At 35.8% G+C, this 13,769-nt stretch overlaps 1 protein-coding gene across 4 annotated transcripts; it reads left to right on the forward strand.

Moving 5' to 3' along the window:
• The first annotated feature begins 146 nt into the window (after window positions 1–146).
• On the forward strand, window positions 147–11,017 carry LOC113302128 (probable LRR receptor-like serine/threonine-protein kinase At1g53440). 4 transcript variants are annotated; one of them, XM_026550971.1, is made up of 24 exons: window positions 147–493; window positions 2,712–2,895; window positions 3,717–3,788; window positions 3,884–3,952; window positions 4,036–4,107; window positions 4,200–4,271; window positions 4,661–4,732; window positions 4,859–4,930; window positions 5,042–5,113; window positions 5,262–5,333; window positions 5,439–5,513; window positions 6,137–6,205; window positions 6,361–6,426; window positions 6,525–6,584; window positions 6,673–6,711; window positions 6,791–6,840; window positions 6,966–7,336; window positions 7,486–7,681; window positions 7,841–7,978; window positions 8,467–8,582; window positions 8,719–8,929; window positions 9,034–9,271; window positions 9,962–10,112; window positions 10,582–11,017. In XM_026550971.1, the coding sequence occupies exons 1-24, from the start codon at window positions 364–366 to the stop codon at window positions 10,990–10,992; spliced, it is 3,078 nt and encodes a 1,025-aa protein (XP_026406756.1). In that variant the 5' UTR covers window positions 147–363; the 3' UTR covers window positions 10,993–11,017. The 4 variants fall into 4 exon arrangements, with proteins under 4 accessions (XP_026406756.1, XP_026406758.1, XP_026406757.1 ...); XM_026550973.1 differs by lacking the exon at window positions 147–493 and having other exon boundaries at window positions 2,826–2,895; window positions 3,884–3,944; XM_026550972.1 differs by lacking the exons at window positions 147–493; window positions 2,712–2,895 and adding an exon at window positions 3,509–3,638.
• The last annotated feature ends 2,752 nt before the right edge of the window (window positions 11,018–13,769 follow it).

Consider the following 13,769-nt stretch of genomic DNA (forward strand, 5'->3'; position numbering starts at 1 on the left):
ATATTTAAGTGCTCAATAAGTAGAACCCAGTGACACTTGCGAATTATGACAATTCAAGCTCACCTATTTAAAAGTTAAATTTCAACCTCACCCTTGCATGTTATATATACTCTCTCTCGTCTCTACTAGTATTTGGTGTAATCTTATGAATCCAGGTTGTTTTATAAAGGGGTTGATTTGGGTTTTGTCAAATAGTTGGGGGCTTGGGGCAATGGCCATCTAAAAGTCAATGTCTTCCAGTAGTTTCCCACATAAAAACACCTCTTCCTCGGAATAGAGTCCTATCTCCTTTCCGTACCAAACATCACTCCATTTCATTCAAAGCCTTTGCTTTGGGATAGTTAGTTATTGGAAAGTGGAAACATGGATAGGAGGCTTCCATCTCATGTCATCTCAAGCAGACATTTCTCTTTTCTAATTCTTGTGTCGTTCATCGCAATGAATTGCTTGGAAAGATTCAGCTCCATAGCCCAAATGATACCAGAAGATGAAGGTCAGTTAAATCCTATCAAATGCCCTTTATCGTTTACTTCAAATACTCATATCTTAATATGTTGAATTCTATCGTTTTCAACTTGAGAAAAAAATCTTGAGCTCAATATCAACATTCATATGTATGTATTTTTTTTGCTCCGTCAACCACATTGATATTTCCGATATGACATCAGCTTTTCGTCTTCAGTGATGTTGTATCGGCTGGAGTTAGATGGTAAAACTAGTGCACCAATGACAAAAGAACATGTGTAGACTTTGGAGAAAACTTTAGTGAGTAACAAGTCTAGGCTGGTGTGAAGGATGCTGATTACTACTAGAATCTAAAAGCATCCTCCAAACAACCTCTTGAAGTAGAAGACGAATTCTCATGGGTCATGGGCCACTCCAATAATTCTCGTGTTCGCCTTGTTTACACACAGATCATTCCGTTTGACTTGTTTAAAATGAATAAAAACATATGCGATTAGCGGAATTTTTTGTTTACGCAACGAAATTAATTAGTAGTATAATCCACTTTAATACCACTTGCAGGGGGTCTTCGGTAGTTGGTTTCCTATCTTCTTTTGATTTATAATACAAAATTAGTAAGTGGCAACTTGAATAATGAATTAATCGTAATTTTCGCTGTTCTTTCATATTTTCCAAAATGGACGTCACCAGGACGGGCTTCCAAGTTTTAATTAGCATTTTGGATTCCGTTCATATGGCGTGTTCTCTCATAAAATCGCTGTATTTTTGTTTTATGGCATGCAACATTCATATAAACTGGCAGTGGGTCCCACATTTTCCCTGTTGTGTACCGTATGAGGTAGTATATTTTAGAGGGATACTACACTCACCCATAAAACGTCCCGCCGAAAGTCACGAAATATCCTGATAGGGGATTGCGTGGTAGTTGAGTAGCGGTTCTAGCATCTGGGTTATAAAAGGTTAAAATGGATCCCGCAGTCTTTCTGTCTTGCAGGATAATCGTCAGGATTTTCCGTCAGTATCTTAAGCATTTCGATATGTTTTAGGATATTTGGTATTTGATCAAGGTTCCATTAAAAGATATTAGTTATATTTTTTTTCTTGAACCTTAAGATGTTTACTCATTGTCATTGGTCTCTTGCTTTGTAATAATATCATTTGAGGACTTAACTAACATGTTCAACTCAAATTGAATGAGTTCGCGGCCATTTTAACTTTGAATAATTTCACTTAACCTGAACATCTTTAAAAAAATGTATCATACTTTTTAGAGGTCCTAGGAAAAAAACGAAAACGAAAGCTCTACTAAAGAATCATGATTGTTCAAAATAAAAAGATAACATGAGACAATACAATTTGCAAATTGAAATGACTACACAAAAATAGTTAATCTACTAAAAATTGGCCTTTCTGGCTTTTTCGATGCTAATTCATCGATTATTACATGGTAATCCATGTTGTTTACCATATCGACCTTGATAAGTAACATATTAGGTTATTCAATTTTTTTGTGACAATGTCGAATGAAAGTACGATTTAGTCAGCTTCAACTCTGAAAAACTTGTTTCTACAAAGGCAACTGTAACTAGAACTGTCAATGAATCATGTATGCAATTCATGTAGTAATAATCTTCTATATCTTTCAAGAAATTCAACAATTCAATTTCCCTTTCAGTTTATTCTGACAAATAATTTTTTAGAACTTTCATTTCGGCATACAAATCACGCCCATCAATATCGGAACCTTGTCATGTTTCAGATAATTTTGAAACTTTTAAAATGCCATCATCAAGAGAACATTTACATAACCTCTTTAGCCTGTTAGGTAGGTTCTTATCTTTGTATAATAGAAGGCTGGATACTAATTGGGGACAAAGACTTAATGACCAAAATAGTTAAAACTTTGGCTAAACAACTATAGGATTTTATGGAAATTACTATACACGATAATGGTTTCATTTTATTTCTCCGACGGACAAAATACACAGCGATTAACATAGGTATAAAAAAAAAATGAAAATGGGGGCCCCTGTCATTAGGGGGCCCTATGCGGCTGCCTATATAGCCTAAGCACTAGGTGCGACACTACATCTTTACATTGAAGTGGATTCATGTATTCTAAGTTAAAGAAAAAATAGTGTCATTGACACCTATAATTATATTGCCATTATTCTTCATGATGCGTATTCAAGTACATATTTATAAACACTAATATATTATCTTGGTGATTATTGTGTCCCATTCAGTTCAAGTGCTAAAGCAAATATCTATAAAGTTAAACGTTGTACACTGGAAGAATGTCAACCAAAAATCTTGCAGAAGTGGAGAACTGAACTTAAATATAGACAAATTTGGCTCCGATGAAGGAAACATTAAAGTTGTGTGCGACTGTTCTTACAACTCATCTACCATCTGCCATATCACGAATATGTAATGCATTTCTTTTCTAGTTTTTTATATTTAAGCAATTTATTGATTGTTCGTTCACGTTTAACAATGCATCCTTACTTCTTAGCATACACATCTTATGAATTCTTGTCTAGTTGGATGTCTAGAGTTGGTTAATATTTTTGGGAGTTTTCTATGATTAATGGTACTTACACCTCGTTTCTTTGGGTCTGACTCGATCTAAGTCTGACTAGGTAGTTTCTTTTTTCGTTTTCCTGATGTTTAACTCGAAATTTGACTCTGTTCATTCATCTAACTCGAGGTTATTTGTGTCAGCTATCATTTTATACCTAACTCGCTGGGCATCTGAATGGATTTCAAAGTTTTCTATAACTATGCTATGCTAATTAATAATTTTGAGTCGGACATAATGAACTAGATTCAGATGTATTGAAGTTACATCCAGATGAGTGAGTTGAGCCAGGAAAAACATTAAAAATATGTTACACAACCACATGAAAGTGGATTGGTTCAGGCCCAAAACCAGAAAAGCTGTTACAGCCCTAACAGGCACACGACTGGGTTTAAAGCTAACATTAATATGCAGAATGAATTTTTTTTTTTGCAGAGTAAACTGCTAGACACTCATCTATAAAAACGAAGTAAATCCAGTTATATAATAACTAATCTATCATCTATAACCGAGGAATTTCAAAATGTCACTCTCTTTAATGGAAGACTTCAGTGTTTCATCAGCTCCTACTTGTTTTGAAAGAAGAAATGAGGTGATCCCCTTCTCAAGGGGTTATCTTAAAGAAATTCAAAAGGGTCCGATACTAACTGTGGAAAAGGTGTTTTTGCAGACAGCTGAAACGCCTCCAATTAACTGGAGAATTACCTGATGATTTTGCAAATTTGCCCTTTCTGCGAGAATTGTACGTAACCCCTTGCACCTGTTTGATAATATGCACAACTGAGTAGTACCGTTAAGCACATATTTATTCATTTAACTGTTTTTGGTTATAAACAGAGATTTAAATGTCAACTATCTCAGTGGGTCTATTCCTAAGGCTTGGAAAGTTCTCCCACTGGTAAATCTGTAAGTAATTCTTCATTTAAATGGACAGCATTGTAAGGATTTTTTTTCAGATAAAAGTAATGCAGTTTACTTGTTTATTGCAGGTCTCTCTTGGCAAACAACGTTAATGGATTAATTCCGAAGGAAATTGCTGACATTGTTACTCTAGAATATGTGTAAGATGAGGAAATTTCTTTTTCTGTTCATTTGGAAATGGAACTTTTCTGATGCTTTTATTTTTTTTAACTTGTACAATTGTCTGTTGCAGGGTGTTGACAGATAATCAGCTTGAAGGACCCCTTCCTCCAGAGCTTGGCAAGCTTACAAAATTGAAAACATTGTAAAGCTATTTATATGCGTCATAATATTTTAGTTTATTAATTATTAAGCTAAGTAAATTCATCCGTGTCCTTGAGCAAGGATGTAAGCAGTATGAGTGATGTTAGGCGGCTAAGGCATACACAAGTAGGATGCAAATGCTTTCCTTGCTGATATAGCAACTTGAACGCAAAATATGTTCGAGACATCAGTTAGGATTAGGATAGTAGTTTTAGGAGATGTTTCTCATAAAGAGAAGGTTTATATTGAAGCATAATATATCAAAACAATTTCACTAATTTAACTAGTTTTAGGATAACATTGTCATTACCGATACAAATTCATTATTGCTAATATTGTCAAAGTTTTTGTTCGAAGGGTATTCATTGAGTTGTTATGTAACTCATGCAGAGCTATTTCTGGGAACAATTTCACAGGAGCTTTACCTGCAACATTTGCTAATCTGAAGAACATGGTGGATTTGTATGTGATGCTTATTTGACAAACAAACACCTTACATGTATTACTATATCTATGCAGATGGATTTGGAATGACATCTATATCTGTGATTTGAAATAACAAATTTCTGGTTTTGCTACTATTTGCAGTAGGATAGCTGGGACTAGTATCTCTGGGAATATACCTGATTTCTTTGGGAATTGGACGCAACTCAATGAGCTGTGAGTATCGCACTCAAAACTTCCCTCTACCTTTTCTTCATTCTGAATTCAATCAAACATATTTATAAGTTCCACTTCGTGACGATATCTAAAAGTTATATATCTTTGCAGGGATATACGGGGTACATCAATGGAGGGGCCCATCCCTTCCACCATATTCCACTTGACGAATTTAACAAAACTGTTAGACCACTTTGCTCTCTTCCCTGCTGATTATTTCACAATTCTTATGATATAAATTTTCCAATTTTATCAGGCATCACACGAAGTAGAACTTTCGAACCCAAACAAGTTAGTATCAAACTTTCATGTGTTAGATATTTTGTTTCAGGAGAGTGTCAGACTTAAAGGGACCAGACATGCCCTTCCCAAATTTCCAGGATATGAACAGGATGTCCCAACTGTGAGTAAAATCATATGGTTCTGGCTCCCTGTATTATGTATTCCTACACTTATGCCTGCAATCTTACTCCTCTAATGAAAATTATGCATCATCGATGTACTGCAGGGAACTTAGAAATTGCCTGATTAAGGGGTCAATCCCATCAAACATTGGAGAGATGATGCCTCGACTAGTGAGACTGTAAGTTTCTTTGATGAATGATTGTGCATTACTGGTGATCAAAAACCTTTTCTAGGTTTGGTTGCTCTTTTTAATCGCATACATGGGTTTGCTTGCTTCCTATAGCTTAACGGATTAAAATAGAGAGAGAGAGAGAGAGAGAGAGATGTGTGCTTTATGGATGTTTCATTTGCACAGATGTCCACATATATATATGATTCATAGTCGTCCATAGAGCCAAGATAATTAATTCCGGTCAATCCTCACTTGTCCTGGCGCTAGATAAATTCTCTAAACCCCTCTCTGTTTCTTTCCCCTGCCCGTGTGCACCCTACATACTCCTCAGGGGTTTTATCTCATGTTTTCAAGTGTATGTTTGCTTATATTGCCTAATCCGTCTCTTTTATTTTTATGTTGATTCAGGTTTGCTCCAGGATTTGATAGACTTCATTTGAGTGTAGATTATTTGAATTAGTTTTTAATTTTTTTTCTATCAATTGGACAGCTGAAAAGAATTTGATTTTACAAGTTTGATATTTTACTCATCCATTACTGGTATTCATAAGACATTTTCATATATTATAGTTTAACATTTCTGTGTAACTAACTAGTGTTTTTTTTCCCTCTTAACCTTTTCCTTGTAGAGACCTGAGCTTCAATAGACTTACAGGTGACATTCATAACCTACAAGAAATTCCAAATCTGAAGTACCTGTAAGTAAAACAGCAATTCAACAGTATAGCATAAGAACTTGTGCATGAATCATTGTGTGTACATTGAAAGTTCTTGTTGATTTGCTTTCATGTTGTTACGGTTTCCACACTTACTATTACTTAGAGGATTAATATGAAGTATTGTTTGGATATAGGTATCTCACCAACAACCAACTGACTGGACAAATCCCGCTATGGATTACAAACGCTAAGCAGAACTTGTACGACTAAATTATGTATATATTTTTATTTTTCTTCCAATGTTAATCTTAGCTTTTCTTAACTTCATTGACCTGGCTCTGTTGTTATCCTGTTGCAGTGACCTATCATACAATAATTTTATTGGACCATCTCAGTCCGGTTGTCAGGATTCAAATTTGTAAGTTATAGATTTATAGAACATGTTTTTTCTTTATTGTTTATTTGATGGTCTTATTCTTACCTCGCTTCGTCTGGCTACCAAACAGGAATAAAATCTCGAGTTATCCATCTGATGAGGACCTGTCGTAAGTTCCCTGAAAATTTGGTTGCATCTTTCAGCACATAATAATCTAACTTACATGAACTAAACAAAATCTTTTGTAGAATCGCTTGGTGCTTGAAGAAGGACCTACCCTGCAGCACAACATCCAAATGTAACTACCTGTACTTTTTGTTGAAGGGAATCATAGTGTTTTATACTCAGATACTGACAGTTCAACAACGACCGATTTTTTTTTGTGTAACCATGTATGAGATTCGATGACCATGACATTTGCAGATTCTTCCTTTTTCATTAATTGTGGTGGCTCAGAGATGGCTATTGGAGATGAGAAGTATGACGCCGATGTCTCACCAATGGGCCCGTCGTCATTTTACTCCTACAACGATAAATGGGCTTGCAGTACCACGGGGGATTTTATCGTACCCTTACTCAAAGGCAAACCTAATTATCTTGCTCAAGCGAGCCCAAACATAACAGTTAAAGACTTATACATGACGGCTCGTATATCACCTCTCTCACTCAAGTACCATGGCATCTGTTTACGCCCAGGAAACTATAAAGTGAAGCTTCACTTTGCTGAAATAATGTTCCCAATCGACAAAATAGCTTCTGGCATAGGGACACGCATATTCGATGTATCAATTCAAGTGAGTGACTGGACCGTTGTTATCGCTAGTGATTACTCAGAGTCTCAGACTACAATATCATATACTTTTATCTGGGTTACTTCTTGATTTTGAATGACATTTTACTGGTTGTTGTAAACGAAGTTTTTTGCGATGTATGATTCCGGCAGGGTAAAAGATATTTGAAGGATTTTAATATCGAAGAAGAAGCAAAAGGTGTTGGGAAGAGCATTGTTAAAGAGTATGATGTTGATGTTACTAGTAGCACTCTAGAGATTCACTTATACTGGGCTGGGAAAGGAACTATTTTCATTCCATCTGACTTTGCATACGGACCTCTTATTTCAGCTATTGCAGTCACACCAAGTGAGTTGATCCGTACAGTTTATTTTTCTTCATTATATCACTTAATATCTTTTTTTTCTTTTCTTTTTTTTTTCTTTTTTTTTTTTTTTTTTTTTTTTTTTTTTTTTTTTTTTTTTTTTTTTTTTTTTATTGTTATTTTTCTTCTATCCTGTTGTCCAGATTTTGTTCCCGACACAGGTCACATATCTGTTGGAGTAATTGCCGGCATTGTAGCTGCTTCATTTGTTCTGATCATATTGATTCTGTCTATTCTTTGGAAGAAAGGTTACCTTGGAAAAGAGGATCCTGAGGACAAAGGTTAGAAAAATGAAATAAATATCCAATTCCTTTCATTCTGAACATCGGTGGGTGGTCAAGGAGACCCTACCGAATAGAAAAGGAAACATCAAGCTCGAAAGATAACACACTGATTCTGCCATGAAACTCGCTTAGAAACCTCTGGCACATTGATATTGGCTTGGGCTCTGCATTAATCCAAAGCTGGAGCAGTTTGATATATTTTTAATAATTTGTTTCATATGCAATAGTCATGTGTGGTAAAAATGGTAACACCCATGGGACTTTTGTATTCTCGTTCTTAAAGGATAAGTGTCTTACTTCAGGAATGACCTGGTATTTCTAGCAGTAAGAAAATATGTTAGAATGAATCCTAGGAATGAGTTGCTCAATTGTTTCCAAAGCTCTCCTTATCGGTTTACTATGAATTTAACATTTTCACATGGCAAGGTCTAGCTTTCATTGCTTTACATTGCAAATATCTGTTGCTCATTTTCCTTTTTTGGCAGAACTCAGAGATCTATTGCGGACGAGTTACTTTACTCTAAGAGAAGTTAAAGCAGCAACCAAGAATTTTGATCGTGCAAATAAAATTGGTGAAGGCGGGTTCGGTCCGGTTTATAAGGTAATCCCGAGTTGCTTTCTGGCACTTCGCGTTCTTGTCGTTGCCCAAGCATCACTTGATAACTCGAACCACTTCAATTCGGTCTGACTTTCTTTACAATATACTCTTGACTATGATCTTTATTGGATTATGTCAGGGACTTCGCCCAGATGGTTCATTTATTGCTGTCAAGCAACTCTCTGCCATGTCAAAGCAAGGCAACCGTGAATTCGTGAATGAGATTGGCATCATTTCTGCTTTACAACACCCTAATCTCGTGAAGCTTTTTGGCTGTTGTGTTGAAGGAAACCAGCTTTTGGTAATTTACGAATACATGGAAAATAATAGTCTTGCGCGTGCTTTATATGGTAATCACCTTGCCTCAAAATTTTACTCATTACAAGATTCCATGATTCAGCAGTATCAGTTTTGATGTCCGTCTATTCAGTAATCAGAAATGTCATGGTTTTAGGTCGTGCTGATCAACGACTGAACTTGGACTGGCCAACAAGGTTCAGGATATGTATGGACATTGCAAAAGGTTTAGTATATCTTCATGAAGAATCAAGGCTGAAAATTGTGCACAGAGACATAAAGGCAACTAATGTTCTTTTGGATAAGGATTTCACTGCGAGGATATCTGATTTTGGTATGGCTAGACTTGACGAGGAGGAGAAAACCCACATCAGCACACGTGTTGTGGGAACTTTGTGAGTAAACTTTATTTCTTCCCATATTCATTTGCCAGCATGTACTTTAGTTAGTATGGACGCGGCTAACATGGTTCTAACTGGAGAAAGGGATAATTATTATTTTTAGTGAAATTATTATTATTTTAGGTGAAATTACGCAAAAATAGATCTGGTGTTATGCATTATTTATCTGACTTTCAATTCTCTATTATTATTTCAAAGGGCAGTAGTTGCTTCTGACTCTTTTGGAAATTAACGTGTTCCATAACAAAGTCTAACAAGCTACTGTATATTTTTTTCAACATTTTATTTCAAAACAAACAAAACTCTTGACAAGCCCGCTTCCTTTCTTCACCAACACAAACTAGTTATGACTCTCTTCGAAAGGCCATAAATAATACGTTCCAACTAACTACTCGTAGTGTCACTTAAGGCATAGGTATGTGTTTTTTGGGATGTTGTATGATAATTTAACAAATGTTTAATTTTGTTCGGAGGTGATCATTTCTTTGCCTTCTATGTCTAAATTCAGGTATGAGTATTCAGTAAATACTTATCAGCCATATGTTATCTAAAATGGTGTATAGATAATACATGGATTAAGTAACTAGTCTAAACTTCTGCTTTTACATGTTCACAAAGATTATAGAGTAGGACTTCCCTTTTCTCCCACGCTATTGACCGTATATTGTGTTGTGTTACTTGTAGAGGCTATATGGCTCCTGAATATGCATCAAGTGGTCGCTTGACTTACAAAGCAGACGTTTACAGCTTCGGAATTGTCGCATTGGAGATCGTCAGTGGAAAGAGCAACACAAAATATATGACAGATGATGAGTACTTCTGTCTTCTTGACTGGGTAAAGTAACCAACTAATTTTACAATTTAATATATTATGACGCACGGATATCTGTGTAACATCTTTGCTCTTTCAAAAGAACATAATTTCGACTCGAAACAGTTTGCTTATGCTTTAAAAGTCAATTTGGTTTGTGGTTCCTACAGAAGTTTTAGAAGTCGTGGCTAGGACTCGGTGTTGTTCATCTGTAACGAAACTTGGTTCTCTCCTTCACCCACTGCATGCAAGGGACTCAGGACTTGCATGCGTCCCTGGGTGAAGATATCACCCTAGATGCAAAAGAATGAAATGTATCACTTAATTACCATTGGAGCATACAAAGTTTCGCCAATGCATTTAAACACCGATCTCCCTAAGTAGTTTTGTAGCATGAATATATTCACATTTAGGATGAACACGTATTTGATATTTGATAATATGGGGAAAAAATGACCATGACAGCTAACTTTTTTTTTGGTTATAACTGCAGGCAAATGTACTAAACGAGAAAGGAAACCTCCTTGACCTTATTGACCCCATTCTGAAGTCAAACTATTCAAAGAAAGAAGTTCTGAGAATGTTAAACATAGCTCTATTATGCACTAACCGATCTCCTGCTCTTAGACCAATGATGTCTACCGTCGTGGGCATGCTTAAAGGTCGACTGCCAGTCCTAGAATCATATGTGGTATCTAGTGCGAGGACAGATGACCCGATGTCCAGTGCCTCTGCCTCTGAAGGGATTTCGTATGATACCCAAATACATACCTCAACCTCTTCGCAAGGGAGTAGTACTCTATTGGAGATGACTAATTCAACAGTGGAGGATCCATGGCAAGCTGATTCCACAATTTCGACTTACTACAGTACAAAAAAAGAAGATGTAACTAGAGGACATTGAAGTGGCTAAATTCTCCCTGATCTTATTTAATATTGACTTAAACTCATTTTTTATTTGTAAATTAGGGTGGCAAGAAAAATCCAATTTTTAGATCGTAGATATCACCTCAACGAATTCATGCACCTTATAAATAGAAGCTTATTATTGGGACGTCACATCCCAATAGAGGAGCTTCGCTAATAAGACAAAAACAGGTCATCCGTTAGTAATTTAAAAAACACCTTATCTAAAATATTTTTATAATGACAAATTATCCCTATTTAATTATTAGTGGTAATAATTTAATTAGCCAGTGATTAGACAATGAATCTCTTTTATATTTGGTGAAAAACTAAATCAAAAGTGTTAGTTTTGGTGGGAAGTAAAAGTGGAGGGTTTTTATTTATTTTTCTTTTGGAGGGATTTCTTTCGAGGACCCTGGATTTCTGTTCAACCAAAACGAAGAAATTAGTGACTGTAAATAACTAGGAATACCTCTTATTTAACTTTAATGTCATTTTTATTACTCAAAATTTGAAAGTATGTGAAAAAAATTGGATTTTTTTGGATTTACGGTAGGGTTCTTCCATCGTAGCCAACAGTAAGACTGGTTTACGGTTAGGTAATGATAGACTCCTAGCCGTAATGATAAAACTCATCACAAAGCAGTTACGGTTGGGTTTTTGTATTTAAAAGTTAACCGTTCATAAATTATGGTGGTAATTATATAATTGCCCCTCCTTTTCATGGACTTCATAAATACCCTTATGACACAACAAATATACCCCTCCCTCTATATAAGTCCACCAAGGATCCATCAACGTTATTATTCTTTCCATATTTACCCTTATTCTTTTAACTTGCGGTTGATTCACTTTCTCTTTCACTTCTTCTTTCTCTCATGTTCTTTCAACCAACAACAGCACCACTGCAACCACCACCACTAGCTCCGCCGCTGCCACCACCACCAGCTCGTTCGCTTCAATCTTATTTTCATGCTTTCTGCACAACCCCTACTCTAGCATCATCACCAGAAGTTGATCCTTCGTTTTCTTTTTCTTCATCTTCTACCACCACATTTGTCACCGCCAACTGATTCAGGATTTAATCCACAATTATCAGCAAACGGTGAGACCCCCTCTTCATCTTCTTCTTCGTCTAAATATTAATTTTTTAAATCAGATTCAACTAGATCGAGATCAATTTTAGGTTTACATTTCTGGTAATATTGTAGTTAACTTTTTCGGATTATTGAATGGAAAGAAGTAACTATGATGATGGTGGTTTTGGCAGCGCCGACGGTGGTGGAGGAGGTATGGCATTTGTTTTTGGGTTTCATAGATTTTTCAAAATTGATTTCGTGTTTGTATATGATTTGATTTAGATTGAATCTGTGTTTTATCTCAATTTGATTGATCTCGAGAGTATTGGATGATATTTAGGTTCTAGGTTTTGATTTCTGGTATTTTTAAAGTTGATGATGGTGGTGGTGCTGTCGGTGGTGGAGGAGGTATAATTTGTTATTGTATTCTACGTATCCAAATTCAACTTACATTAATAATTATCGTGGTTGCGGTGATAGTTTGGTAGAGATGGGTATGATTTTGGTTGTTGAGAGATGGTGGTGGTGGTGATACTTCTTACTGGTTGTGCCGGAGGATATCAAATCTCAATTAGGAAATTTATCCAAATGATTTTTCTAACTAGATTCATAATCTACTGTTATGTTAGTTGATGATGGTTGTGGTGGTGGCAGTGGTGCCGACTGAAGTAGACTTCTCTTAATTTGGTGTTGTACTGGTGGTAGTGGAAGTTGTTATAGTAGTTGTGGTGGTGATTGTGGTGGTGGTGAGGCTCGAATGATAAAGAATGGTAGAAATGGTAGTCAACAACCAATATTTGTGTATCAACAATAGACATTGATCTTAGTGTAAGGAGTCAACAACAAATATTTGTTTATCAACAATAGAAATTGACCTTAGTTCAGGGAGCCAACAACCAATGTTTGTGTATCAACAATAGAAAAATGGAATCAACAACCAAATTTGACAAATATTTTTGAACTTTTGATTTTTTGGATCAACTTCAGTTGTTGACACCTAATATTGATGGCGGCGGTAGCGACGGCAACAACAACAATGGTGGTGGTGTGTGACGGTGGTGGAATATTATTGGTGGTTGTATTTAGTAAGTGGTGGTGGTGGTGGAGTGGAGTGGTGGTGGCGGTGGTGCTGTTGGTGGTGGTGAAATGGTGCTGCTGGTGGATGTAAAATAAGAGAAAAATCTATTTTTTAATGGATAAGATTTTTAAATGAAAAATAATATTATAAGTGAGGGTATTAAGATAATATATCTTTTAATGGATAAGATATTTAAATGATAGGGATATTTATACTGTTGCATAAAGATATATTTATTGGGTGTCAAAATTAAGGGTATTTAATAAATTTATCCTAAATTATGGCGGAGATTTTGACTTCTTATATCGGACCGTAATTCGAAATTGTTGCTATTCCTTTCAGCTGTACGCAGACTGTTAGTTCATTGGCTTTTTTTTTTTTTTAAGCATAACGTAAACATGACTGAACGTAAACATTTTTTTTTCTTTAAGCATAACGTAAACATGTATCGGTGAAGATTTGGTGACCCACCGACTGAATAGGTCAAAAGATGAAAGGCGTATAGTGTCAAAACTCAATAGCTCAAAAGCTTGGATAGCATCTCGTAAACAGAATTATATCCTGCCACATGGGTAGATATGTACGAACTTTCGATCATCTTAAAACTCAAGTACGGGA

This window comes from Papaver somniferum, chromosome 8 (genome assembly GCF_003573695.1).
Source record: "Papaver somniferum cultivar HN1 chromosome 8, ASM357369v1, whole genome shotgun sequence".
Lineage (NCBI taxonomy): Eukaryota > Viridiplantae > Streptophyta > Magnoliopsida > Ranunculales > Papaveraceae > Papaver > Papaver somniferum.